The sequence below is a fragment of the Chaetodon auriga genome, chromosome 5 (assembly GCF_051107435.1).
Source record: "Chaetodon auriga isolate fChaAug3 chromosome 5, fChaAug3.hap1, whole genome shotgun sequence".
NCBI lineage: Eukaryota > Metazoa > Chordata > Actinopteri > Chaetodontiformes > Chaetodontidae > Chaetodon > Chaetodon auriga.
The window spans coordinates 28566235-28591409 of record NC_135078.1 but is presented as its reverse complement, the minus strand read 5'-3'; the positions used below and the strand labels follow the sequence as shown (position 1 = coordinate 28591409).

General features: G+C 52.5%; 2 protein-coding genes across 4 annotated transcripts; both read right to left on the bottom strand.

Moving 5' to 3' along the window:
* Positions 1 to 610: 610 nt before the first annotated feature.
* LOC143320727 (beta-crystallin B3-like) lies at positions 611 to 3241 on the bottom strand. 2 transcript variants are annotated; one of them, XM_076730599.1, is made up of 6 exons: positions 2809 to 3241; positions 2342 to 2439; positions 1967 to 2085; positions 1747 to 1879; positions 1459 to 1601; positions 611 to 1343 (listed from the first exon to the last, which is right to left on the bottom strand). In XM_076730599.1, exons 2-6 carry the CDS (start codon positions 2414 to 2416, stop codon positions 1100 to 1102), a joined length of 714 nt encoding a protein of 237 aa, XP_076586714.1. In that variant the 5' UTR covers positions 2417 to 2439; positions 2809 to 3241; the 3' UTR covers positions 611 to 1099. The 2 variants fall into 2 exon arrangements, with proteins under 2 accessions (XP_076586714.1, XP_076586713.1); XM_076730598.1 differs by lacking the exon at positions 2809 to 3241 and having other exon boundaries at positions 2342 to 2504.
* Positions 3242 to 3290: 49 nt separating this feature from the next.
* On the bottom strand, positions 3291 to 24808 carry LOC143320726 (uncharacterized). Of its 2 annotated transcripts, XM_076730596.1 has the most exons (13): positions 24582 to 24808; positions 22829 to 22926; positions 20075 to 21399; positions 19883 to 19970; positions 16435 to 19185; positions 16152 to 16277; positions 6489 to 6598; positions 5731 to 5896; positions 5482 to 5638; positions 5111 to 5241; positions 4876 to 5018; positions 4711 to 4798; positions 3291 to 4624 (listed from the first exon to the last, which is right to left on the bottom strand). In XM_076730596.1, the coding sequence occupies exons 3-12, from the start codon at positions 21382 to 21384 to the stop codon at positions 4723 to 4725; spliced, it is 5058 nt and encodes a 1685-aa protein (XP_076586711.1). In that variant the 5' UTR covers positions 21385 to 21399; positions 22829 to 22926; positions 24582 to 24808; the 3' UTR covers positions 3291 to 4624; positions 4711 to 4722. The 2 variants fall into 2 exon arrangements, with proteins under 2 accessions (XP_076586711.1, XP_076586712.1); XM_076730597.1 differs by lacking the exon at positions 22829 to 22926.
* Between the last annotated feature and the right edge of the window lie 367 nt (positions 24809 to 25175).

The window sequence follows — 25175 nt, the reverse complement described above, 5'->3', positions numbered from 1 at the left end:
GAGGACATCGGGCTGTGTATGTGTGGAGGCTTTTGGTGGAGGTGAAGGTGGAGGTGGTGGTGGTGGAGGTGCATGTGTGGAGGCTTTAAGCTACAGTGAAAACTGTGAGAGCAGAAAAGTGAAACTACAGCCCCTCTGAGCCTCTGAGAGCCTCCTGCTCAGGATCCACAGTGGCAGATGTTAGTATGATACAGATGTGCAGCAGTGAAGGACCACAGCTGGCCGTCGGTGTGTTTGTGCTACTCATTTCCATGTTCAGTCTGAGTCACTCGTCTCTGCTTCGAGCTGATTTAGACCTCACAGCTCAGCTTCTTGTGATGTTATGATGGGACTGAGCTCTACTTTCAAATGTTACATCAACATCTACTGAAGAACAGCCTGTGTGTTCGCTTCACGCCATCGTAAATCGTGTGTGCACATGGAAGCCATTTGGGTTGTGCAACAGAGGTCACAGACTGATATTTGACTTTTCAGAACTTCACTCATAACTGAGGTGATTTTTAATGTGTACATGAGTTTAATTCAGCTCATATCAGCTGATGTTTCCTCGTGAGCGTCCATCAGGACCATCGTTAACCATTAAATGCACAATGATGACTATGGGAGGGAATGCAGTGCACTCTGTTTTAATAGCAAGCATACAGACAGTATGACATCACTTCCATTGCTGTTAAGCAGATGCGAATCCACACATTCACTGAATGAGTCATGTGCTCCTGCTGCTGGATGAGGTTTTGAGCTGTCTGACTAAAGTGGGGAAACACAAGCAATGAAAGAGGCTCACATGACTTGGAAATAAGTTCAGTTCATAACACATCTGCAGTTCATCTCCAGGAAAAGTATCTGCCAAATGGAGCTTTTACATCTCGCATCAAACCTTTAGCATCTCAGTTAATTCCACCTCGACTCACAAGTATAACATCACCAACAGACAGGGCCAAGTCCAGTCAAACAACTTTTATTCGCCACTGAAACATACATGGCACTCCTCACTGGGCACACGCAGCGTTTGCCATGGTTAGGTTAAGGCAGAGGGCAGGCACTGTCGGAGCGCGGGGGAGGCTGCGGGAGGGGTCCGGCAGGTGTGCGAGGACCCTGCTCAGCTGGCTCCAGCTGTGGCGGGCGGGGCGGGAGGCGCCGGGGCGGGGTCCGGCTCGGGGGCGGGGGCCGGGGCCGGGTCGGGAACGATGAAGCAGCCCCTCTTGTGCCACTGCATGTCCCGCACGCGTCGGACAGACTGGATCTGAGGGGCGGGGGCCTCCCAGTCGTTCCAGTGCTTGAAGTCTCCTCGCTCAAAGATGAACTGGCGCCCTCTGTAGCCTGGGTACATGTAGCCCACCCATCTGGAGGGAGGGAAACACACTCTGAGGCGCTTGTCTCACAAAACACACAGTTATTTGCTTGGAGGAGAGAAGGCAAAGCAGAACAATGAGATTTGGAGGAGAGGGAGGATCTTACGTTCCGTTGAGAGCCTTGACGCTCGCGACGCGATCCTGAAAACCGTGGCCCCACAAACTGGGCACGTCATCGTCAACAATCTCCATCTTCCTACCAGTAAATCCAGGGTTCTCGTACAGGTGTAGCTTGTGATCAGCACTGTCCTAAAGAGGGGAGACAGACAGACACCTCCAAGTCCTGCAGACGTCTCCAGTATGATGGTGACTAGATAAACACGGTGTGTATGGAGGCCTAAGCTTTAGTGCACATTTCTGTGGGAGGGGTCTTTATGGCTGCAGTGTCACCCACCACTTTGAGAGGCCTTAGAGACAACAGGGAGTAGCTGTTCTGACTGTTGGTCCAGGTGTCCCAGCGTGGATACTCGCCCTTCTCCAGGATGAACTGCTCCCCTGTGAACCCGTGCCGATCATACCCCACCCAGCTGAGGAGACACAACACAGACGTCAACGACGTGTCCGGCAGACGGTTTTCTGTCTGCGTGAGCTGAAAGACGTTGGACGTTACTTACGGTCCAGACTCCACTATCACAGATCCGACCTTCTCCAGCCCCTTCTCCGTCACATCTTTACAGTCTGCAGAAAACTCCGCCTTGCAGCCCTGGAAGTTCTCGAACTCAAACAGCAACACCTGGACCAGGAGGAGGAGGTGGAGATTTACCGGCGTGGCAGCGACACAGAGAGGAGGCAGACTCACCTCGGGCTGCGTGACGGCCGCTCGTCAGGACACAGAGGACAGATTTCTGAGCAGTGCTTGGACTGTGTGCTTGTACGGATCAGTCCAGGTGTGTGTGTGCGCGTGTGTGTGTGTGTGTGTAAACCTGTGAGCCAGTGATCAATCCCTCTTTGATCAAACCAGGGTTTGGTCTCTGCAGCTGATCCAGTACCTTGTATGTGGCTCCAGCTCCACCCTGGCTCTTCCCAGCAGCCAGCTGCTCCGGGGCGCTCTGCTGCTCCGACATCCTCCTGATCCACTGCTCCTCCACTTTTTGGCAGCAGCACACACACACACACACACAGAGCACCATCCATCACACACACACGGCCACAGACACAGACACACAGACACACAGACACACAGACACACACACACACACACACACGGGAGGAAAGCTCAGTGTCACAGATGCAATTTCTAACTGCGTTCATTCATTTTCTAAAATCAGCTGAAGAGGATTCATGAGTGCATCCTCATCCTTTACAGCAGACACTCATCAGTCCTTCATCTGGCTCCATCACAATCCATGACACCAAAATCCTCCAAACCTGGGTCTTCACTGGACGCAGCACCACCCAACTCCACCTCACTGGAAATATTACAGCGGCTGTTATTGATCCAGAGGGAGCGTTTTACCTGGATATGCCTGCTAGAAGTGGTAGCGTCCCTCTTTTTCAGCGCCACTTGGTGTTTGGTGGGGTTGAGCCATTAGAGGGCAGGGACAGGGGGGGTATTTATGGTTTATTTCTGGCCACAACAGCAGAAAAGGGGGAGCTGTTGATACAGCAAGTCTGTCGCTCACATTGTGTCCGTAACGCTGCCTCTCAATAGGCAGCTGTGTTGGCACACACTGCGCTGCCCGTCCGCCCGGCTGCCACTGAGCACAGTGTGAGGGCACAGGGAGAGAGAGCCAAGAGGATTCAGCAAACAGCCCCGCTCAGCACAAACACACACGCGCACGCACACACACACACACACACACACACTCAGACTACAGCCGGACTCGGCCGCAACACGCTTCCTCACACCTTTCTCCAAAAACAGGGTTCATACAAACACAGTGTGTCACTGCGCTCGTCAGTCAGCACATTCACAGACCCAAACCCAACGAAGGAGACTTCAGGAAGTGATCAGAGCCGCGAGCAGCTCGAGTCGAGTCAAGTTTATTAAGAATGTTTTCACTTTAGGACACTGGCCAGAACAACACAGTGTAATATACATCTTTACGTCCAAATAAAAAAAAAAAGGACAGAGAAGGACATAAAAATCAACCCTCACATTTAACGACGAATGACACAGAAACCAGAGACAAACGCTCGTCGACGACGCAGGAGACGAGACGCGAGCGACGGGGGGGGGGGGGGGGGGGGGGGCAGAGGTCAGTGCTGTAGTGCATCAAAGTGCTTTACACAAGCGCAGACTGAGCGGGGGGGGGGGGGGTGGCAAACACGGGGAGGTGACAGCAGCTGCGAATGGTGAGGAGTCGTCCAGAAGGCGGCGTCAGTTAAGACGAGCCGTCCCTCCGCCCGAGCCAACGCCACCACACCCCGAGCGCCGTCTGCTGTGACAGCGGAGATTGTGCATGCACGTCGACGGGACGACACGGAGGGAAATTGCACATTCGATGGAAGAAAAAAACATGATGGAGGAGTGAGAGGGCTGCAGGGTGAAGGTATGGCTTAAGATGGACGCCTACAGCTACAATCATTCAGTCTACTGGAGGAGGGAAGACAGAGCGATTAGTGTTTGTGCTGAGTTCATGATTGACAGATGCAAAGTCCCACAAAGACAAAAAGACACTGAGGACAGACAGAGCAAAGGCCACGCTGTCAGAGCTGTGGAGTGTATCGAAGGAAAGAGTTCATGTTTCAGAAGTAGCTCTCTGTCCGTCCAATCAGCGACAATACAAATACAACGTCTCCTGATTCCAGCCGCTAACATGATTCACGCTCTCACACGATCGTTTGTTCTCTACGTTCAACAAGGATTTAGTGTCTGAAATGTCCTCTATGGCAAAGCTTGTGAGACTCCATCCACGGCCATGACGCGTGTCCCGTGCATCGACGCGGCGAGGAAGCGAAACGCAAACGTCTCTTCGAGGATCGTCCTCCAGCGTGTGGTGAAGAGGCGTCGTGGTCCCACAAGTGTCCTGAAATGCAGCCTGAGAGGAAACGACTGCCCTTCGTCCCTTTGTCCCACCTCTCCTGGTCCCTCGTAAAGTGTCCCTGCTGCAGAGGAGCTGCCTCCGCTTCAAGCGTGAAATGAACAAAGCAGAGCGTCCTCGCTTGTTTTTCTCTTTCCATCAGACTCGGTAAAAAAAAGGCACCATGCACGTTGATCAGAGAAGAAGAAAGGAACAGAAAGACATCCATCAGCAGCTGCAGGCCGGCCTCTGCTGCCCTCTGGTCCAACGTTAAGGCTTCTGTTTCATAGGTTCATCTGTTAAGGCAACCTTGAGGGACAGACAGAGGACAGCAGGTGTCAGGAGTGGACATGATGTGAGTTTCTTTTCAGACGCAGTGAGGGAACACGGCTCACCTCTTTATGGACTTAGCTCTCGTTTTCATACTGACTCAGACGCTTCTTGGACTTCAGCTCCTTCAGCCACTGAGGTGAGTCCTCCTCGCTGGACGAGAGACAGACACGGGACGTTAAAACAGAGACAAACAGCTCAACAATGGGCTCTGACGTCCTGCTGCTTACCCGTTCTCTTTCCCGCCAGCAGGGGGCAGCACGCGCGCCGCTCTGGGAAGGAAGGGCGACTTCGGGGAGCGAGAGAGCTGCGAAGGAGACGGAGCCGGTCCATCGCTCTGATTGTCAGAGTCGCCCCTCTTCTTCAGCTGGGCCTGACGACAGAGAGCAGACCAGAGGAGTGAAAACTGACCGACTGACTGAGAAGACCTGTGAAGGTGACACACGGCGTTCATGAATCAGGCACCTTTAAGGCTGAAGGGTCCATCCCCGGGAACAGGGCGATCCTCTGAGGCTGAGCGGCGACAGCGGGGCTGGACTCGGCTGCTCTGGTCTGCTCAGAGTCCGAGTCCTCGTCTTTGCTCTCGACCTTCGCCTCTGTGGCGGGAAGAACACCAGTCAGTGTCACATGAAAGCAGGAAGTGTGAGATGAGGTGCAAGTTTAGTGTGCACAGAAGAAGAAGAAGAAGAAGAAGAAGACGAAGAAGAAGAAGAAGACGAAGAAGAAGAAGAAGAAGAAGAAGAAGAGAAGAAGAAGAAGAAGAAGATGAAGAAGAAGACGAAGACGAAGAAGCTCGTGAAGATGTTACCTGAGCTCATTCAGCCTCAGGTGCTCACCTGTGGAGTCTCGGTAAAGCCAGTCCTCGTCCGTTCGTCCCTCCTCCAGCAGAGTGCTCTGACGGGCGGCCCTGGTCGGGCGAGTCCGCGGGGCCCGTTTCTTCCCCAGCTGGACTCTGGAGCGAAGCGCGCTGGTGTCCAACAGAGCCGTCGGCGCCTGGACATCCAGACCGGAGGGAAACACATCAGTGAGCGTGAAAACATGGAGGGACGACTCAGACACAGACAGAATCACTGATCAGGACTCACATCAGGGAAAGACAGCGTCTGGCTCTCCGAGGAGGACGAAGGCGGGAGGCTGTCCACGGTGTCGCTGTCAAACTGTGAGCTGAGGTCACCTGGAGTGTGCGGGGGGGTGGGCTTCCTCGGCGACGGGCTGAGGTTGCTCTCTGAGCTGGGCGTGGCCGGAGTGAGGCTGCAGCGGGTGAAAGAGAGGAGGTGAAGAGAGGAGGTGAAGAGAGGAGGTGAAGAGTCACAGTCTGTCCTGTGGGACGCTGAGTGAGACGACGCAGCTGAACGCAGCCTGCAGCTGATTCGCCTGCTCTCTCAGCGTTGGTCAATGTGATGTCACCTCTGACCACAGGAGGTCAGTGACAGCTTAGGACGTGACCACTGACTTCTGTCTGTGCTGCAGGGACCAGCTGCACTCACTACTTCCCCAAAGATGCGAAAACCAACGAAGAAGTTTTGGATTTGTTTCGTTATGTTGACTTTTAAAATGACGGTGAACGTCTCATGTTTTTGTCTTATGATAAAAAACAAATATGGAGTCAAAATGAAATGATGTGTAACATTAAAGTCTGAATTAAGGCAAAGACAGTGATGATTGGATGATGTCAGTCAGTGCTAACGTGTGAATGTGTGCTTCATCTTTAACACTGACGTTACTGCTGAGTTCTGAACGCACCACAACAGGTCTTCAGCCAGGGGTCAGGTCCAGTCCAGTGAATCTACCTCAAAGATTAAACACACTGAACAGACATCAAACACGTCACGTCTGTCTTCACCTGTCATCGGTGTGCAGGCCGGTCTCCCAGGTCCCATACTGACTGTCGGTGTCACGGACAGGTGTTCCCGAGTCCCGCCCCTGCTCCTCACCACTGTTACTCTGCTGCACCTGCAGAGGAAGCAACGACTCAATGAGGAAGAATCAAACAGGATGATACAGGACAGACAGCCCGAGAGACAGCGACAGCAGCGTGAGTGCGACGTGTTCGCCGGCCCAGACTCCGCTCAGCTGATCGACAGCTGCTAACACGAGCGTCGTTAGCAGCTGTCGATCAGCTGAGCCAGCAGCGGGACAGTAAGACGGACAATGGAAGGTGAAGGGATGAGTTAATGGAGACAGGGCCAGAGCGGGGACAAAGACGGAGACGGGTGGGAGGGTGACTGAGTGTGTGTTTGCTGTTCACTGAAGCGTGGCTCTTTTAATGAGGCTGGTACAGAGGACACACTGTCTCACAGCTCGCACAGGCACGCATGAACTGACAGCCCCGGCCTACATAGGACACAACAATGGAGGGTCCTTCTGTCCTCAGATGATGCCTGAGGACGAGCAGGCAAATGCGACACACCTGGCTCTGCCGCCGCCCAGGTGCAGAGCGACGAGGACGGCTGAAGAGAGGATGGAGATAAAGAGAGAGAGACGAGCGGAGCAGGAAGTCCTTCATCAGCTGAGCTTCCTCTGACGATGAGGACGACTTTCTGCTCATCGTCTTCTCAAAGATTTACTGAGCTCACGCTTCTCCAGCCGACAGCGAAGGTCACAACACACACGCTGACACACACACTGAAACACACACGCTGAAACATACACGGTGAAACACACACGCTGACACACACACGCTGACACACACACTGAAACACACACGATGAAACACACACGCTGAAACACACACGCTGAAACACACACGCTGACACACACACGCTGAAACACACACGCTGACACACACACTGAAACACACACGGTGAAACACACACGCTGAAACACACACGCTGAAACACACACGCTGAAACACACACGCTGACACACACACGCTGAAACACACACGCTGACACACACACGGTGAAACACACACGGTGAAACACACACGGTGAAACACACGCTGACACACACATGCTGACACACACACACACACACACACGCTGAAACGCCGGCCTCCACCGGGCTGAGGGCCGAACGTGTACAAACACACACTCGACGTGTCCGACGGCCTAATTTAGCCGCAGGTCCTTCGCAAAGAAGACGAAGTGTGACGGAGACTGAACTATACAAACATCACTGAGTGAATCATTCATTCATTCATTCATTCCCTACAGCTTCAGCAGAAGCAGCAGATCAGTAACTCTTTTATTGCCCCGCAGCCTTGATGAGGCTTCATCGATAAACGAAGGCTGCACTGTGCCCTGCAGTGAACGCTGGATTCAAGGCCTCAGTATGCTTCAAACGCAGGGTGGCAAACTGTTCCTGAGGGCCACCGTGGAAGGTGGGTGAGGTGGACGAGCACGTTGGATCGACGGCTTTGGACACAGCCATCCTGACTGTGACGCTGGAAAGGCGTCGGGGTATCAGACGGTCTTTGAACGCCTCACAAACACATCCATTAAAGCTCAAACAGTGTGAAAACACCTTTCTGACTGTAGAACTGCGACGACCCACGCTGCCGTTTGAACTTCTCTCATGTTTATTGTTCACAACAATAAACTAGGTCCACCTCCAGACTGCTTGCTGTTATCTGAGACTGATAATGTCTCTTTACTGCAGCCTCTCGTTCTGCCTTCGGGCTGTAAACACTCCTGCCTTCAGACACGGTCAGAGGACACAACCAGCAACCCAGTTTGAAGATAAGTGATCAGTGAATATCTGCTTATCCTGAATCTGATGCAGCAACACGTTTCACAGACTGAAAGATGTGGAACGCTCCAAAAACACCTGTTTGGAACATTCCACAGGTAAACAGGCTGATTGGTCACAGGTGAGCGGATCATGATTGGGTATGAAAGGGGCGACCTGGAAAGGCTCAGTCTCTCACAGAGGCTGCTCTGGGATCAGCGTTGTAGCTGCTCTGAGGACAGGTCAGTTCCAGCTGAAACCTCAGTGTGAGGACATCCGTCCCTGGTCGGCCTGTTGTCGCCGTCCCTGCTGTCAACACGCCAAACGACCTTAAAACCAGGCCTTGTAAAACTGTGCTGATAAAAATTCCGATCCTATGTGTGTGTACGTTGCTCAACCTAAACACACCCCGGACACACCTTCACCTGCTCGGCACGGAGGAGGAACGTCGCCTTTGCTGGAACACGTTGAGGAGAAGCTGAAAGCCGAGGCTGTGAAAGCCTTTCATGAGCTCACTCAGCCTCCCAGCGCTCACCGCTCAGTGAAATAATACCTCAGAACTACAGTCGGACTCTTTCCTTCCTTTTGGCTGCAGCAGTGAATCAGAGTCAGGTTAGACTGGTTTTATTGGCCAAACAATAGAAGAACAACCACGAAGCACTCAGACTGTTCAAGTGTTCTGCTGATTGGACAGGTTCTGCACAAACATGGAGAACACGTTCCTCCTGAACCAACAGGTCGGGCTGCAGTGATTTATGGCTGTCAGGAGGAAGGCCTTTCCTTAATAACATTAGCAACAGCCAGCTTCCCCCAGACAGGAAGGGCGTGTCGGGGAAACGCATAACAAAGAGCGGATGAATGAAGGATGAAGGAGAGAAAGGGCTGATCACTGAACGGGCCTGAGTGACAACCTGAGGAGGAAGGGGCTGCGGCGAGGCCTTGGAGACTGTTGGATAACACGCCGAGCGCCGAGGGCCACGCACGACAACATCACACTCACACAGGATGGAGAAACGCTGCCTACAGACCGGAGGACGTAGACCAAGCAGCTGCTGTGGTCAAACCACACCTCAGCACCGCTGCCAGGGCCGGACCGCGGCTCCTGCTCAGGCTCCTTATCGGACGTGACCGTCGGACTGTTAACGGCCATAAAAACACATTCAATCACCACACGACAGTGAGCACGTCGCCGCGCCCCGCTCTGATCAGGGTGGATGAGGTGGAGTGGGAGAAAACTCACAGTCACAGCAGTAATCAACATCAATATCCTCCAGATACTCAGATCCAACTGCTCCCACGAGCGCTGGTCTCACGTCAGCAAATGGACATTTTGGCTGCATGTCAGAGGACTTAAAGGAAGACGAGCTCTGCTCACAGGACTCCCTCATATACGAGCTTCATCCAGACTGAGTCAGAGCAGAGGGAAGAATGTGAAAACCTGACCTGGCTTAAGAACTGAACTCACTCTGGACCTGACTGGGATTACTCTCACTTCTTTCGGTCTGGAGGTTGTTTTCCTCACATGACGACTGTTTGAGTGAATGTTTTTGTCTCTTAATTGTACAGATTGATGAATGTGTGCAAAGTGCTGCTGTCAGTACGCACACACACAGCCGACAGCTGACCGCGAAGATGGTTTGAAGGCGAAAACACAGCAGCTACACGTCCACACAGCTACCCTGACATGCTACAGGCTCTGTCCTGTTATTAGCCGATCTATCACATTTGTTTGTTTTAATACGTGAGCTGCTGGTTTCCATATGTTTACGGCTTGTACTGACATGTTCCCACCGCTCCTGAAGCCTGGCACTTCATATCAACACGTCCACACAAACGCACGAGTTCATTAGCACAACAACATGCAGAAAGAACCGTTCGTCGCCTTCAACTGTCACACATTCCTCAAGATTTCCATCATCAGCTGAAACGACAGCCAAAGCTGCTCAAAGCGACCAAACACGCGGCACATGGATGGACGGACGGACGGAAGGAAACGAGGACGGTGACGTACGCTGCAGCCTTCACTCGTTACTCAGCGTCTTCATGCACAGGAACCGTTCAGACACTGAAACGTGGTCCACCTACAGCTTTTAAAGAGTACAATCAAGCACTTTCAAGGTAAACCAAACATTTCCAGGACCCTTAATCTTCACAAACTGTTACTGTGAAAAATAAAGTTTCCACAGTTCCTTTATATCCACAACAAATCACTTTGTTTGTCTTCATCGTGATCATTTTGGGGATGGGGGGATGCTAACGTCGACACCTGTGTCCTCTCACCTGACCTCCCACTGTCCTCCATTCACTGAACAGCAGGCCGGCGTGGACGCTCGCGGCTCCCACTGAGCGCCATCGCAGCCGGCGATGTCTCAAACAAACTCCAACATGTCGACGCGACAGACGACCACGCTGATGTCATGAAAACACCTCTTATCTTCAGCAGGTGTGACTCAGAGGTTCAGCAAACAGGCGTCACCTAAAGATAGGAATGACTTCATCCAACAAACCAACATGGATTTCTAAATCTGTCCTCGACTTCGAACACAGCAGGTTAGACGTCGGGGGGGACCAACGAGAGGAGGCCGAGGAGTCCTCCTCCTGTCCTCCTCAAAAACAAAAACACGACCGCTGCTCTGGAGAACCAGTATGACAACAAGCTTTGCCAAAAGGCAGACAGACAAAGACAGATTCACACCGAGCCGAAGACAATCCACGGCGAGAAGCAGCCGAGAGGCAGATGGAGAAGTTCTTGACATGTTTGGCTGCCGACCAAATAGCTGCTGAAGGAGCAGCTGTTCGCTCGGCGGCGTGACCGAGCTGCACGGACACGCCAAAATCACTCGAATGCCACTTGTGCTTAATTTAACTTAAACAGATGCTGAAGATAAACTGCTGAACATTCAGTTATGGCAGACTCTGACTGGGCTGCTTCTGATTGGTGCGTCCCCGGTGTGTGTTTGCACTGTGAAGGTGTGTGCGGTCTTACGGCGGTCGGGGTGTTGGGAGCAGTGCGCCGGCGTAACGACAGGCGCTGCTGGCTGCGCAGCGAGAACCTGCGGATGGACTCCCTGCTGCGGGAGGCCAGGGAGCGCAGGGAGCTGGTCCTCTTGAAGTCCCCGGTGCCGTCCTCTCCCCTGCCCCCCCTCTCCACCGAGCTGGATAAAAGGCTGAACGCCCCGTGGAGGGAGCGCCGGACGTTTCCCACCCATCCTGACACGTGAGAGTGGGCCACCGACAGCTTGTCCCCCAAATACTCCATCACCAGCCGCCGCCAACGAGCCTGGCTGCGTCAGAATGGAGTCAGACCTGAGCTGGGACTCGTACCGTCACAGCAGCGGGGGTCATTAGAGTCCGGTCCTGCTGGAGAGCTGGCGGTCCAGGGACGGCGTCCCGGTGCTGCTGGGTCAGTACTGCAGCAGCGAGGAAGGAGGCAGCACTGCAGCACGATAACGCCAGTCAGTCTGTGACGTTCCAGGACGGAGCTCTGCCGCCTCTCTGCACTGCAGTCCCTCTGGAGCCGTCAGGACTCTGTTTCAACTCATCACTCTGTCGGCTCCAGGCTGTCGGTCTGAGCTCAATCCTGAAGCTTCCTTCTGTCTATTTCGATGCACACAAGATATGCTCGCTATGATACGCTTGGCGCACCAGCCCGGTGGTAGAGGTTAAGTCAGGCCAGCGTTTACTAAGCAGGACGCTTCTCTGAGTCAGCTATCTGCCAACAGGTTCCTCAGCCATGATCCTCCAGCTTCAAGCACACAAAGTACAAACGAGGACAGAAGTGGAGCGCAATAACAACACAATCACATCGTCAACGTGACATTTATGCTCGGCACCACGTTCAGTTCTCCGTGTCCAACACACAGGCGGTGCTGTAACACCGAGAAGTGCTGTGTTCTTAACACTCTGCGACACCTCTGCCCAGGTGTGAGCCCCTCTGTCCTCAGTCACGGCCGACCCGACAGCTGATGACGACCCTCCAAAACACGGCTCAGGTTAAAAGTTGAAAAATCCATCCGTCCATCAAAGCTACATTCTCATGGTGCCCGAGACCGAGCTGCCTCCCGGCAAGCAGAAATGGTGCAGGACGGCTGCAAACTGCTGTAGTCATTCGTATTCCAGAAGGAAAAGCAGAGAAAAACAGGAGGGAGTCCTGAGGAGAAGTCAAAGCCAGAGGACGAGGAGGAAATCTGCTCCGCTCGCCTCCTCCTGCAGGTATGGGCAGGTAGCAGAAAATGCGTCAGCTGCTCTCTGGACTCAGCGTCAAGGAGAAACTGGGTGGAGAGAGAGGGAGTCAGAGAGAGAGAGAATGGGAGGTCCCTGATTCAGGGGGAGGGTGGAGGGGAGGGAGGAGGGGAGGGCGGAGGGGAGGGTGATATATGCTCTGCAGTGTTCAGTCGCTCCAGCCTGATTCAGCTGTGAGTGTCACAGCACAGAGGCTGCAGAAACACATGGAAATACTCCAGTTACAGGAGGAGAAATCACATCCATCACTGTCTGAGAGGACACTATGGACAGACCAAAGAGACCTGAGAGACAGGACAGAGAGAGGACAGAGAGAGGACAGAAAAGACAGAGAGAGGACAGAGAAAAGACAGAGAGAGGACAGAGAAAAGACAAGGAAAAGACAGAGAAAAGACAGGGAAAAGACAGAGAGAGGACAGAGAAAAGACAGAGAGAGGACAGGGTAAAGACAGAGAGAGGACAGAGAAAAGACAGAGAGAGGACAGAGAAAAGACAAGGAAAAGACAAGGAAAAGACAGAGAAAAGACAGGGAAAAGACAGAGAGAGGACAGAGAAAAGACAAGGAAAAGACAGAGAAAAGACAAGGAAAAGACAGAGAAAAGACAGGGAAAAGACAGAGAGAGGACAGAGAGAGGACAGAGAAAAGACAGAGACAAGACAGAGAGAGGACAGAGAGAGGACAGAGAAAAGACAGAGAAAAGACAAAGAGAGGACAGAGAAAAGAGAGAGAGGACAAGGAAAAGACAGAGAGAGGACAGGGAAAAGACAGAGAGAGGACAGGGAAAAGACAGAGAGAGGACAGAGAAAAGACAGAGAGAGGACGGAGAAAAGACAGAGAGGACAGAGAGAGGACAGGTGGGGTTCGCCAAAAGCAGGAGTCTTGACAGTCGAGTCGTGTTTGTCCCTCAGTCGGAGGACAGAGCAGAAGACACGTCTACTTCCTGCCTCGTGCGGCTGAAACAGCTCTGGTGAAGCGGTGCGCTGAATGGAGCCACAGTGGGCGACTCCAGAGACTTAACCTGAGAACAAAGTGGGACGGGGGGCTGGGGACGCTGAGCCGAGCACCGACGCCCCCTGCAGGTCGTCTGATGAACCTCTCTTTGGAGTGCTGGATGCAGGCAGGTCAGCTGGGAGCGTCTCACACTGACCCCTCGCACTGATCCGGGCTCAAAATGGCTGCCTGAGTTCTCACAGAGCCCGAAGAGCCAAACGAGGGGTTTAAACACGTGGAGGTGTCAGAGAATCAATTCTTTAACGAAGCACGAGGTACGAAAAACATCCACTTCACCAATACACCACATGGTCGTTAAGATGAGAAAATCCTCAAAAACACTGACGAGAAGAACTCAACAGAAAATGTACTTATTATGCTGATAAGTGATCAATCTGTTTGCTGTTTGCTTAAATTTAAGGGTTTCATGACAAACAGAACACTTCTGGACAAGGACAAAGAAGACAGCATGAAGACGTCCCAGCAGGAAAACCAGACTACTGTCCATCATTTTAAAGACAAAAATTAACTAAAGAAAAAAAGAAGTGATCATAAAATAATAATTAGCTCAAAGTAAATCCGAACGTGTCATCACATCAAACACACATGAGCCAGTTCAGATGAGAGAGCTGTACTGGTTTAAACAACAGAAAGAATCCCAGTCACACACCGAGTCATATCACAGCATCAATCGCACCAGTGCTCCCAGTTAAGCTAATAATGCCAAACATCTCCTACTGGGAAGTGACTCACGGCCGCTCATCACTTCCCCTCCTCAGCTGACATCATCATTCAGCGCGCAGACTCGCGACCGGCGACCACAGGGAGGAGACGCCGGGGACGCAGAGGACCCAGAGGAGCATCACTCACCCACAGACGGCGTGGAGTCAGGCAGCGGGACCACAGGCAGTAAAACACAGCTCTCAGGCCGGCGCCCATCTCTGCTCCGCTGCACTCGGCAGCCTCAGACCCTCCGACTTAATCCGCGACGTCACCGCTCGACGACGTCCATCTGGGAGTCCGAGGTGGACGCCTCCGCCGGGAAGGGCGAGGCGGGGGGGGTGACTCATGTGATCTCTGCTAACGCTGAGTGAGTCGCCCTGCTGACGATGCTCCTCAGAGCAGGTTTTTCAACACGTTTGAGAACTTCAGCGGTAAAAGTCTGGAATAAAAATATCTGAAGTCACATTGTTCAACCCCAGACTTCAAACCACGCAGAGGACGAGTCACACGGCGTCAAGCAAACCGTCTTTAAACTCTAATGATATTTAACATATCACTTCACTGTGTCTTTAGCACCGTTCTCCATGTGCATCACCCTCTGAGCTGAAAGCATGTGTGACACACGCTGAGACGTCTAATCTGATAAGGCTGCCAGTTTGAAGAGCATCCTGATAATGACTGAACCAGAGGAAACCAGAACGTTCATGAGGAAGGTTAGAACAACTGTGCAGAGATGATCTGACTCAGAACAAACTGAACAGAGTCTGAATGTGAACACGTTGAACACCTGCCTTTAACTTAAATAACGCCATGCTTACTGGGATTTCACTCTTCAGGACTCCTGTAAAATACATCCTCAAGTCTGTTCAATGCCCTCTGCTGTCCACTGTCCACTGTCACTGTGTGTGTGTGTGTGTATGTGTGTGTGTGTGTGTGTGTGTGTGTGCCTCCTGTAATAAGCCTGTTTTAAAGCATCACAGCAGTTTGGACATCAGCCTTCAGACGGTCTAACTGAGTAACTATCAAACCCAAAAACTGGAGCGCTGACCATCGAGCACGCTGCCAGACCGAGACACGACCACCAGATGGCGTCAGTGACTCACGGTGACTTCACCTGAGCTCGTACCGCAGCGGCGTGCAGTCATGACACACAGCCTGCTGCACCTCTGGCCTTCAGCCTCAGTGACAAAGAGCCGTGTGAGCCACACCGCATGCGCTTCAATGCAGACGTGTGTGTATCTGTCATGTGTACAGCTGCAAATATACAGACAAATGTTAGTCTGCACATTTCAAAATAAAAGACAAACAGGTAAACTACAAGGTTGAAGGTTAGGCCAGGCAGGTACAGCCAATCAGCACTGAGGAAGTGTCAAACTCTGCAGGACACCTGATCATTAGAGGCCGTTTCGCTTCACGGCTCTCCCTCGGCCTGCTGACAGGCGTCTGATAGACGAGCAGCGAGGACATGCACTCATTAACCATTGGACTGATCCAGTCCTGAATTACAGGCCCGGGGAGGCGCTCAGCCGTCGCTCTCCTGCAGCCTGACGTAGGATGGGTGGAGGTGAGTCTGGGAGGGCGTGCCATCAGCATTAGTCACCGACTCTTTATGACCTGCAGCGGTGAGCTGTCAGCACGCAGTCGACTAACTGCAGTCCACTTTACCTACGTCTGTCCTCACTGCACCAGACACACACACACACACACACACACACACACACACACACACACAGGGACATGCCTCATAATTACTGACACAAACCCAAACGCACACACACTTCAGTCTCCACACAGCGGCGACACAATCAGACCAACAACAGGAAGCGTCCAGTTCCACTTCCTGGAGCCCAGTTTCAGAGGGCGAGCTGCAGCCCGACTCACCCAGCTGTGGCGCTCCTGCTCTCTGTGGGCGCTGCGACTCCTCATCCTGGACAGGTTTCCCTCCACGGTGCTGCTGGAAGGAGCTGATCGGCGTGACACACTGCGAGACCGCAACCGGTTCAGGTCCTGAGAGCAAACAGGGAGCCAAGTGAGCTCGTCTGCCCTGAAAGCTGTCCAGCACCGCGCTGGACGGCTGACACCAGTTAGAACTACATTAAACTTCTGGACTCGTTGGCACAGCATACGGACACACAGACTGTGCTTCATGGTGTCTCGGACTCACCTGAGACCCCTGGGACCTCCTGTGGCTCTGGACCTCCGCCCTGCTGTCCTGAGGCTGCGGCTCTCTGGGGATCCAGATCTGCTCCGCGGCGGCGCTGCTGGAGACTTCGCCTGCAGAGCTTCTGGTTTTGGTCTCTGTCCCGGGAAAAGGGGCCAAGTGAAGCAGCTCGTCCAGCCCAGCAGACCAGGACCTCTGTGGAGTCAGGAGCTGCTCCTCCTGCCTGAGGAGGAGCAGCTCTGGGTTGGGTTTGCTCGCCTGTTTTCTGGGATCAGCGCTGGGTTTGTCCACAGACATCTCGACAGGACGCAGCTCCCACGGGTCCTGAGGAGACATCGTCCACACTGGGCTTGAGAAACCTCCTGCAGGTGGAGGCACCTTCCAGCTCACGTCTCTCTCAGGTGTGGGCTGTGCTCTGGCTCCAAAGCCGGCGTCTCCACCCTGAACACCAGACACAGGAAACGAGTCTTTGCTGGGGGGGAGCAGAGACGTGAAGGCGTCGATGTCGAGGACGGACGGTTTGTACGACTCCTCGGCTCTCAGGGACGGCTCCTTCCATCGAGTTGAAGGGTCACTGCGCAGAGACGGAGCCTTGGACACGGGGTCACTTCGGACCACAGAGTCCAGATCCAGCACTTTAGGCCGGAGAGGAGACGGCTCCAGCCTGGCCCTCTCCTGCTCCTCCTTCTTCTGCTTCTCCCTCAGCCGCTGCCTCTCTGCCTCCTGCTGTTTGGCGATGTGTCTCATCATCTCGGCCTCCTCTCTCTGCATCTTCTCCCTCACTCTGCGTTTCTCCTGCTCCATCATCTGCTGTCTCTCCCTCTCCGCCTGCTTCTGCTTTTCGAACTCTACGAGCTGCCTCCTCTCCATCTCTTTGATTCTCTCCACCTCCTCCTTCCTCTGCCTCTCCTTCTCCTGCTCTCGCTGTCTCAGCCTCTGGTTTTCTAATTCCTGTCTCTCAATGTCCAGCTGTCTCTGTCTCTCCCTCTCTAAGTCTCTCTGTCTCTGTCTCTCCTGCTCTTTCTGCTTCTCCCTCTCCACCTCCCTCTGGCGCTCCTTCTCCATCTCCCTCTGTCTTTCTCTTTCTTTATCGATCTCTCTCATCCTCAGCATTTCCTGTTCTAATGCCATCTGCTTCATCTTCTCGGCCTCCTCTTTCTCCTTCTTCTCTCGGAGTTGGTGCCTCTCCAGCTCCGCCAGCTGCTGCCTCTCCTTCTGTTTCTGAAACTCTAAGAGCTGTCGTCTCTGCAGCTCCTTTATCCTCTGCAGCTCCTCCATCCTCTGTTTCTCCTTCTGGATTTCCAGCAGCTGTCTCTCCTTGTCCAGCTCTCTCTGTCTCTCCTCCTCTCTCTGTCTTTGCCTCTCCTGTTCACGCTGTCTCTCCCTCTCCTGCTCCTGAACTTTCTCCCTCTCGATCTTTCTCTGTCTCTCCAGTTCTCGTCGTTTCTCCTTCTCGATCTGCCGTTGTCGTTCTCTCTCCAGCTTCTCGAGCTCCATCTGTTTCTGCTGTTCCAGCGCTCGTTTCTCCTCAAACTCCTGTTTCTCCTTCTCGAAGGCTTTCTGTCTCTGCCTTTCGTATTCTCTCTGCATCTCTCTCTCCTTCATCCGTTCAAATTCAAAAAAAGCTTCTTTCTCCATGTCCAGCTGTCTCTGTTTCTCCCTCTCCTGCTCCTTCATTTTCGCTCGGTGTCTCTCTGACTCCTTTTGTAGATCCCGTTTCTTTTCGACTTCCATCGTTTCCTCCGCCGTCTGCCCGTCCAGCGCTGATCTGATCTCTCCCTGCGACGCGAGGCTCTTCGTCATCGACTCCTCGACTTGATCCTGAGAGGTTTTTCCAAACGTTTCCTTCAAAGACGGGTTCCTTCGTACTGGAGGGATCTTGCTTTGAGCGGTGACTGGTGCAGGCCTCACAGAGAACTCCTCAAAGCCGGCTGCTCCGGCCTCTGCAGGAGAAAACGCCTCCTGTATTTGTCCAGTCAAAGCAAAGTAAGTCGCCCTGGGCTTTGGCTGTTCCTCCGCCTGCAGCATTTTCAGCCGTTTCGGAGCTGCAGCCACCTCCTCCTGCTCCGCCTCCCTCGGTCTGTCTCGGTTTTTATCCAAAGTCGTCACTTCTTCCCAAGGCGAGTCCTTCAGCATCCCCTTTGCCGTACTGGCCTCTTGTTCAAAACCTGTGTTGTTCCACTTGTGCAAAGCTCCGACTCTCAGGTATCTTGGCTGGTCTGGCGTCGCAGATGGACCCGGTTCACTCTGCGCTGGACCGGTCTTCTCTGCCGGCGGCCTGCCGCCCTCTGAGCGCCGCGAGCGCAGCGTCATGGCCTTATCCTCCCACTGAGCCGCTGGGATGTTCTCACTCACCGCCCGGCTCTCTTCCACTGCCTGCACCGTGTCGAAGGCGTGCAACACCCGCAGAGGACTCGACGGAGACACGGGCTCTTTGTAGGTGGCGGTGACCAACGTCCCCTCGTCCTCACTGCCTCCTCTCTGAAAGGACGGGCTGCTGAGCGAATCCTTGGCCTTGTTTACAGGTTTGCCCTCGTCCACCATCAGCACGCTGCGTCTCTCCACAACATTTTCAAACAGGGACGCTCTCACTGTCTGCACGTCACCGCCGGGACCGCTGTCCTTGGAAGCGGCGCCAAAAGTCTGTCCCGCCTCGGGCTCTTCAGGCGTGGAAGCCTTTTTGAGCTGCTCTTGGGAATCTTTTAAATCCACAAACGTCCTCTGCTCACTGGGGGTGAAAGGCGACTCTGCAATCTAGGAAAAGTCAGAGAAAAGTTAAGTGAGAAGAGAAAGTTTGAAACTTCAGTCTGTTCATTTAACAATCAGGATTTCTCTGTTTCATCATTTAAAATGTGGAATCTGAAAGACATAAAAGAGTTCAGAGCACATGAGACAACAGGAGAAAACACGGCGCACAAAGGAGCTAAAGTGATTGAAAGGACTGCCGGCGTGGAGGCGGCGTCCCCTTGTTGGCCTCCGGGCGGTGGGTGTGGTGCAGAGGTGGTAATCAAAGCCGCTCTGTGTTGACCTTTTCCCTGACATCTCTCTGCATGTTTCATAACCAGCGGGGATGATTAATGTGTCGGCGGTTTAAGGTTTCACAGCTTTGTACATCGACGGCACTGACAACTCTTTTTGTCTCAATGTCCCACTTCCAGCGGGGACACGGTCCTCTAAAGACAGACGCAGAGGTCAACAGCAACTGTGAGCACATTTCACCACGATTTACTGATTCACGTCTAATTCTATGGAGGTAAGCGGGCAGACAGTCAGGTTCATCCTGTCAGCCTCCATCTTGGTCACAGTCTACTTCTCGGCTACACGCCTCGGTTGGCTTTGTTTTGGACGAGATGACAGGAAACACTGAAACACAGCATGTGGAAGTTTCTCTTTTGTCTGTTAAACACGAGCTGAGTCCAGCAGAAACCAGGAAGCCCGGTCCCTCTCTTACCCTCCTCTGAGGATCTCTGCTGTCATGGCGGTCTGCTGCGTCACCGAGGCAAACGACGCCGTGGTCTGGCGACTTCTCCGATGAAAACCTGACGAACATACACCACACAAGACAAAAGCATGCATGACAATGGAACTCCAGGACAAAGACGTGGGACAAAAGCCAGCCGAGGACACAGAGAGCAGCCCTCACCTTTTAGTCAGGTCGAGGGGCAGGGGGCGGGGCTTCACTGGTGGTTTCGGGACAGGGCTCTGAGTTGGCGGCGTGTCCTCTGTCAGCTGCTTGATGAGCCTCTTAACGCCCACTGGAGGTTCGCTTTCAGGGACTGGCTGGACTGGAGGGTGGAGGTCTTGGCCTGTGGCGCCTGCCGCAGGAGAGGAGGACGAATCGTGGAGGACACCCATTCGTGACTTGGCGCTAAGCGCTTGCTTGTCCTCATCGGTGTCTTTCTCAGTCACTGTCAGTTCTTCTGTCTTTTTGTTGCTTTGGTCGGAGACAGCCGGTTTAGCTGCACCTTCAGTACTTTGCGGTGAGGAACTCTTCGGGGTTTTCTCCGCCTCTTTCTTCTGTGGCAGGGCCGTCTCCTCCCGAGCGTCCTCCTTAACATTCACACTTGGAGTTTTACGGTGCAGGGAAAGACCGATAGACTCAAATTTGGACGTGAGGTCAGCGGACAGCGGTCGTCTCCCGGCCCAGCGAGGGGCAGGAACTGGTTTGTCTGTCTTGGCTGGACTGTCGGGGAAAATGGCCGATACAGGTCTGGGCCTGGAGCCTCTGGGCTGGGGTCGCAGTGGCACCGCCGCCTCAGGTTCAGCTTTGTCTTCCTCCTCCTGCCCCACCTGAATGAGAAAGCCCATGGACTTGGCTCTGGTAATGGAGGGTCCACCTGTGCCGGGTGTCAGCTGGTCCGTCTCCTCCCTTTTACTGCTTCCAGACCACTCAGCCGCCGAAGGCTTTTTAAGGCTCTTGGAGTGGCTCAAGCTCGGTGCACCAGGTTTCTGCCTCTCTACTGGAACCGGTTTGCTGGGGTCTCCGGGGTCAAAGGAGGGGGCTGGTTTAAATGGCTGGACCACTGGCTTGGTGGTTTGTCCACTGGTCAACTTGTGAGATGTTTTAAAGGAGGTAGAGGCAGGGCGGTTGGGGTTGCTCGACACTGGTCCGGGTTTGCCAGGCGCTGCTGGCTGCTGTGGTTTTGGACTGCATGGAGGTTCTGGTTTGTATCCAGCAGGGCGAGTGGACTCCGGTCGGGGTTTGGTTTGGGGCTTTGGGGCGACTATGGGCTTTACTGTGGGGTTTCTCTCCACTGCAAAGGGTTTGGGCGTGAGCCGCGGTTTGGGGCCCGGGACCGGTTTGTTTGCTTCTGGAGTGTCGATGTGGGGCTGGCTGATGGCAGGGATCTCGATGAGGCTGTTGCTGGAGTCGGTCAGGGGACTCAGGTGAAGTCGTCCTCCCCCCACTGTCCTCCCCACCTCTCCGGTCTGAACCTCCACCTGAGCAGCCATCCTGGTCAACAGCACCTTGAAGAAAAAACAAAAAGTTCAAACCAAAAGCGGCTCGATGGAGGTTCTCGGCTGCAGCACAGAAGCAGAAACCTAAACCTGTTACTCTAACAGCCTCAAAGCGCTCCCTCTGTCCAACACGACGGTGGACTTTGACTTGGGAGTGTCTCACTGCAGCACAATTATAAACCTGAGACACAAAGAAATTTAAACTGGGTTATCGATCGCTCTGGCGGCTAAAGTACACGAGCTGACGGCTAATACGGGACAATGCTACTCATCAATAACTGTCTGCTATCATTCACATTGATCGGCCGGGTTCATCAGAGAGGAAGAAGACGTGAAAAGGACAAATTAAAGTCAACAATCACAGATGAATATTTCTGGATCTTTTGGGATGAAGAGTCCTTCTGACTGTTGTTACCACACTTATTGAATATTCTATCATTTCCTGTGAATAAAACTTTCATCACAGCAGACATGTGGACTCATCAGAGCAGAAAAAGCACAGGTGGAATAAACATTAACGATGGCTCAGGTCCATTAAAGTGTCAGCGTGCACAACTAAACTAAATGGGACGCAGTCGTTCATATTATCAATTCACCCTGTTTTCTCTGCCACGACATGATGAGCGGAACGATTGTTTCAGCACGTTGTTCAGTTTGAGTTACACGACGGGATTTTCTCACAGCGATTTAAAGGTGTTTCCTGTATTTTTACAGACTCTGTGTTTGATTGGCTGCACACTTCAAACACTCCTGCAGTATGTTTCAAAGAAACATGAAGAAGAGGTGTTACACGTCGTTTCACCTTCCGTGTTCAGTATTTTTACGGCGTGAGGATTAAATCTTCAAAAAAATCTTCAAACTTAAAACCAGGTCAGCTCGTCATCTGTCCAAACACGTGGCACAGGCTGCACTTTAAATAAAACCCACTGACTGTCTGATGTTATAGTTTAATGTATTTTTAATTGATGACTGAATTATTGACGTGTGGACTGAGAGCAGGTCAGTGTTGTCACACAATGATCCGTTTCCACCAAACTGGGACCTCTCACATTATTTCCTGTAACATGTGAATCAGCGCAGCGGTGATCCGGGCTGTGCCCCTTTAAGGTGGATCCTGGCACAGGTGAAGGGCTGGGCGACGGCACAATGTCATTGCTTTGTTTTTCATGTTGTCATGCAGGCAAATCAGGCTTCAGCAGCGAGTGGGGGATTCCACGAGTCAGCCCCTCCCACTACGAACCCTCGTGTGTTTATCTCAAACTGACTCGACAAACCAAAGGAGGCGTTGAGATAAATGTGAGATAAACAGAGTTCATCTGACAATCCTCAGCGTTATCATGAGTTTCTACAGAGACAGAGACACAAAAACAGAAGACAGACAGGCTGAGGACACAGCTCTCCACCTGTTGCCGCTGCGTCCTCAGACGTCACGTCTTACCTGAGCAGACGTCGACCGTCCGCCGTGGAGCTCTGCCTTCTGCTGTAAGCGAGCAGCGATGTCATATCACGCAGGAGGAAGGAGGTGAAGGAGTCACTCTGTCAACAAAGCACACAAGCTTCTGTCAGTCGTCGCGGCGGCTGCGGTGCAGACTGTGGCGCTCAAATCACAGCAGAGCGACTTGTTGGCCGCGCTGCTCTCCGCCTCCACGCAGAGGAGATCAGATGAGTGTGTTTATGCTGACAAAGACTCGAGTAAACACCGTCACACCCACTCAGCGCAGCTGACGCACGTCCAGACATACAGAGCAACAAAATACTATGAGCTGACCTTTGCCTGTTCTTACATTTGCATTGTGGAACTGATCACAGGTCAGCTGCCATCACTCACTCACTACTTCTTAATCTATGGAAATTCAAGCAATAAAGGCTGCAACCAGCACAGTTTATGAGCTACGTCTCTCCGTCTGCTCCACTTCAGCTGATCAAAATCATTTTCACTGATGAATGAGCTGCGTGGAGACGGACGTGGGGAGGAAAGGGACTGAAGGGTGCGCAGCTTGTGCTCAGCTAAAAACTGAGACGCTGAGAACTTGAACTTCAGATGTTGACAGGAAACGCCTTCGCTGGGATGGAATGCTAAACATCCAGTGTGATGGTGGGTCGAGCGGCGCAGCGGGGATTAGGAGAGCGTCTGCCTGTTAAAGCCTCGCAGCACTCCTCACCAAAATCATTACTGAGAGCCACAAACAACAAAAGCCAAGACGTGTCGCGTCTAGTCTGATCCACACATGGCGCATACTGGAAATACTTGGCAGGCATCTTTGTGAAGTCGGCGCAGACGCATTTCTTTGATTTCTAGCAGGAAGCAGATTGAGGAGGTCAGCGGGGCACAGGGCAGGCCATGGAGTCACCTGGGCCAGCCTGTAATACTGAGGGCATTTCCTGTCAAAGACAATAAACAGCGTCACCGCAGCAGCTCCATGGACAGCTAAAAGAAGAAGTGTGTGTTCACAAAGTAAAGCTCTGAATTACAATCCACTGACATGCAGCTGAGCAACATCTGCAGCTGCAGCTGTCATCCCGGATTAAATCACACTACATGCTACTGTCATCTGGAGGATTAACGCTGGGTTTTCCACTTCTACCAGTAAAATCTTTAACATAGGTGAGCACAGGTAAACACAGCACAGTGTCAATGAGCTGGATTCAGTCAGAGTCTATCAAACACCAGAGGAAGCCCAAGAAAGACCACACACACAATACACGAGGTTCATCAGTTAACACACGTTAATACGGATCAACTTGAAGTTCATTAACTAACTGAGCTACATTCATTTGATGGGTTTCCATAACAGCCAATTCCAATAAAACCAGTCTGCCCAGTCTAGAATGCGCAACAAGTGCCCTCCTCTGTGTCCTGCCTGCTCACCTCACCGGCTCGTACCGCGGACAGGACCCGGTCCAGTTTAGCAGAAGCCGACAGAAGAGTTCGCCTGCTCGAACCAGGAGGGAACCAAAAGCGCTAAAACTAGGCGCAAGTGTTGACTGAGTATCCCGCTTTCAGCGCAAACGAAGAGTCCAAACTGTCCGGAAGCTCCGCAGACTTGGAATAAGCGGAAAAGATAAACGCATCAGCGGCTCGCGGGCTAGCAGCGGTAAGCTAACGACTCAAGAGGCTGGACTCGCAAAATGGAAACACGGACTGAACCTGTCTTTCTTTCACCGTTTGATCCGAACTGGAGACAACTTACCAGCCGGGAAAGTCGCTCTGGCTTCTTCTCTCGTCGAAACAACTTCAAGCACGATTAATCCAAACAACTTCACAGAATAATTACGAGTCGTGTCAGTTGGTTAGTTCAGCGGATAGTAGCAGCGCAGCTAACCTAGCTGGTTGACTTAGCTAGCCAACTGGCTGGCTATCCCGTCTCAGGTTGCACTGTTGTTGACAGGCTCGACTAGACAGCGCTGAACAAGCAGCCTGACTGGTTAGCCTCTCCGCCACTGTCAAGTAGCCCGTTACCAACATGCGTCTTCCGGTTCTCGCTTTCAAAATAAAGCATAACAAATGTAAATCGGGCCAAAGTAGTATTTTGGGTTAAAATCAGCGACATTGATGTGTGTGTAAACCGAGTCCTTTTTAATCTACGGACATTTGTTTGATGAGTGCCCAAAATAAACCTCTCGGTGAAACTCAGAAATCTTCATTACTGTTTATTGTTTACATTTATTTATCACTCACAACTTGCACATTTTTTTTCTGGTGTATAGTTTATAGCTCTAGCTCTCTCTCTCTCTCTTCAAGAATTGCTGTTCTTTGTTTATATACTTAGTTATATTATAATATA